The 1,345-nt window shown below is 39.3% G+C and overlaps 1 protein-coding gene across 1 annotated transcript in view; it reads left to right on the forward strand.

Moving 5' to 3' along the window:
• LOC101850482 (mammalian ependymin-related protein 1) overlaps positions 1 to 772 on the forward strand; it is a 7,047-nt gene extending 6,275 nt beyond the window's left edge. Inside the window, exon 4 of the mRNA XM_005099839.1 lies at positions 326 to 772. Coding sequence (XP_005099896.1) covers positions 326 to 561 — 236 coding nt within the window. The 3' untranslated portion in view covers positions 562 to 772. The remainder of the gene's footprint in view (positions 1 to 325) is intronic.
• The last annotated feature ends 573 nt before the right edge of the window (positions 773 to 1,345 follow it).

Raw genomic sequence — 1,345 nt, forward strand, 5'->3', positions numbered from 1 at the left:
CCCCTCCCCCCTTCTTCTTTTCGCTTTCTAAACAGACCTTTTCCAAGAATAATCAATTCTGCAAATTCTTTTTTTTTTCCCTTTTTTTCTTTTCTCGCTATTCTGATATAAATTAACTATTAAATGAACTTAATTTATAAAAATCTATTGAGTGGCCCAAACAGTGCCATCAAAATGTCAGTATACACTTTTCTAGCACAATCGTCGAGGAAATCTGGCTGCCTTAAAAAGAGCTAAACCCATACACTTTCTGCCATTCTGTCCTCATGCTATAAAAAAGAAGCATAATTTTAATACTCACCATGTGTACCATCCTCGTCCACAGGGGAAGACTGGCTAGGCGTGTTCACCAAACGTAATTGCTACCCTATCCGCACATTTACGAGGAACACACACAACAACCACACCCTCACCACCAACATCAACGACCTCGTCGAGGGCATTGAGGACCCAGGTCTGTTTGACCCTCCTAAGGAGTGCTTACAGCAGGGTGTGCTAGAAGAAGAGATGAGCGAGACAGCGCGCAGAATGTACAGCATCTACTCACGTACTTTGTTGTAGATCACAAAACAGGCATGCACAATTATTTTGCTTTAAGTTGTTAAAATGCTTATGTCCATACGTCGTTCTAGTATGTCTTCTTCTCGAAAATGTACATGCACGTATACATTCAACCATTTCTAATTAAAGCATGCATTCACATCTTGTAACACGTATATGTGTAATTCTAAGTCGATGTTTTGTAAACAATAAAGTTGTTTTGTTTTCGTTTGCCCAGACTTTAATGGGGTTATTATCTTATACCGTTATGATTATACGGGTGCATGTGCCCACCATGCAAACAAACGTACATACACACACTCACACAAACACAAACACACGCACACAAACACACACGCACACACACACACACACACACACACACACACACACACATTTACACACACATACACACATACCCATTACAGTGGAGTCCACTTATAACGAGTCCTGAAACAACGAGAAGTCTGTTATTAAGACACCATTCTAAAATCCCGTTTTTTCCCCTTCTTTATCTTTGTAAAAAAAATACTGTTATAGCGCAATTGAACAACCAGGGGAGTCGGTTATAGCGGAATATTGCTGCTGCTGTGCACAGCGCACAGGCCAGTTATACATATAAATCTCGCCAGTTAGAATTTTTGATCAAGTAAGACCTAGAGGTCATGTTGAACAATGTCATCATCAGGGTAGATAACAAAAAGAAATAAACAGAACACCAAACTGATAGATTAGGCCTACTTTATTATTTCCATTGAATTTATTACTGGATTCCTTATAACGAGAATCCTGGTATAACGGACAT

This window comes from Aplysia californica, unplaced genomic scaffold (assembly GCF_000002075.1).
Source record: "Aplysia californica isolate F4 #8 unplaced genomic scaffold, AplCal3.0 scaffold00227, whole genome shotgun sequence".
NCBI classification, from domain to species: domain Eukaryota; kingdom Metazoa; phylum Mollusca; class Gastropoda; order Aplysiida; family Aplysiidae; genus Aplysia; species Aplysia californica.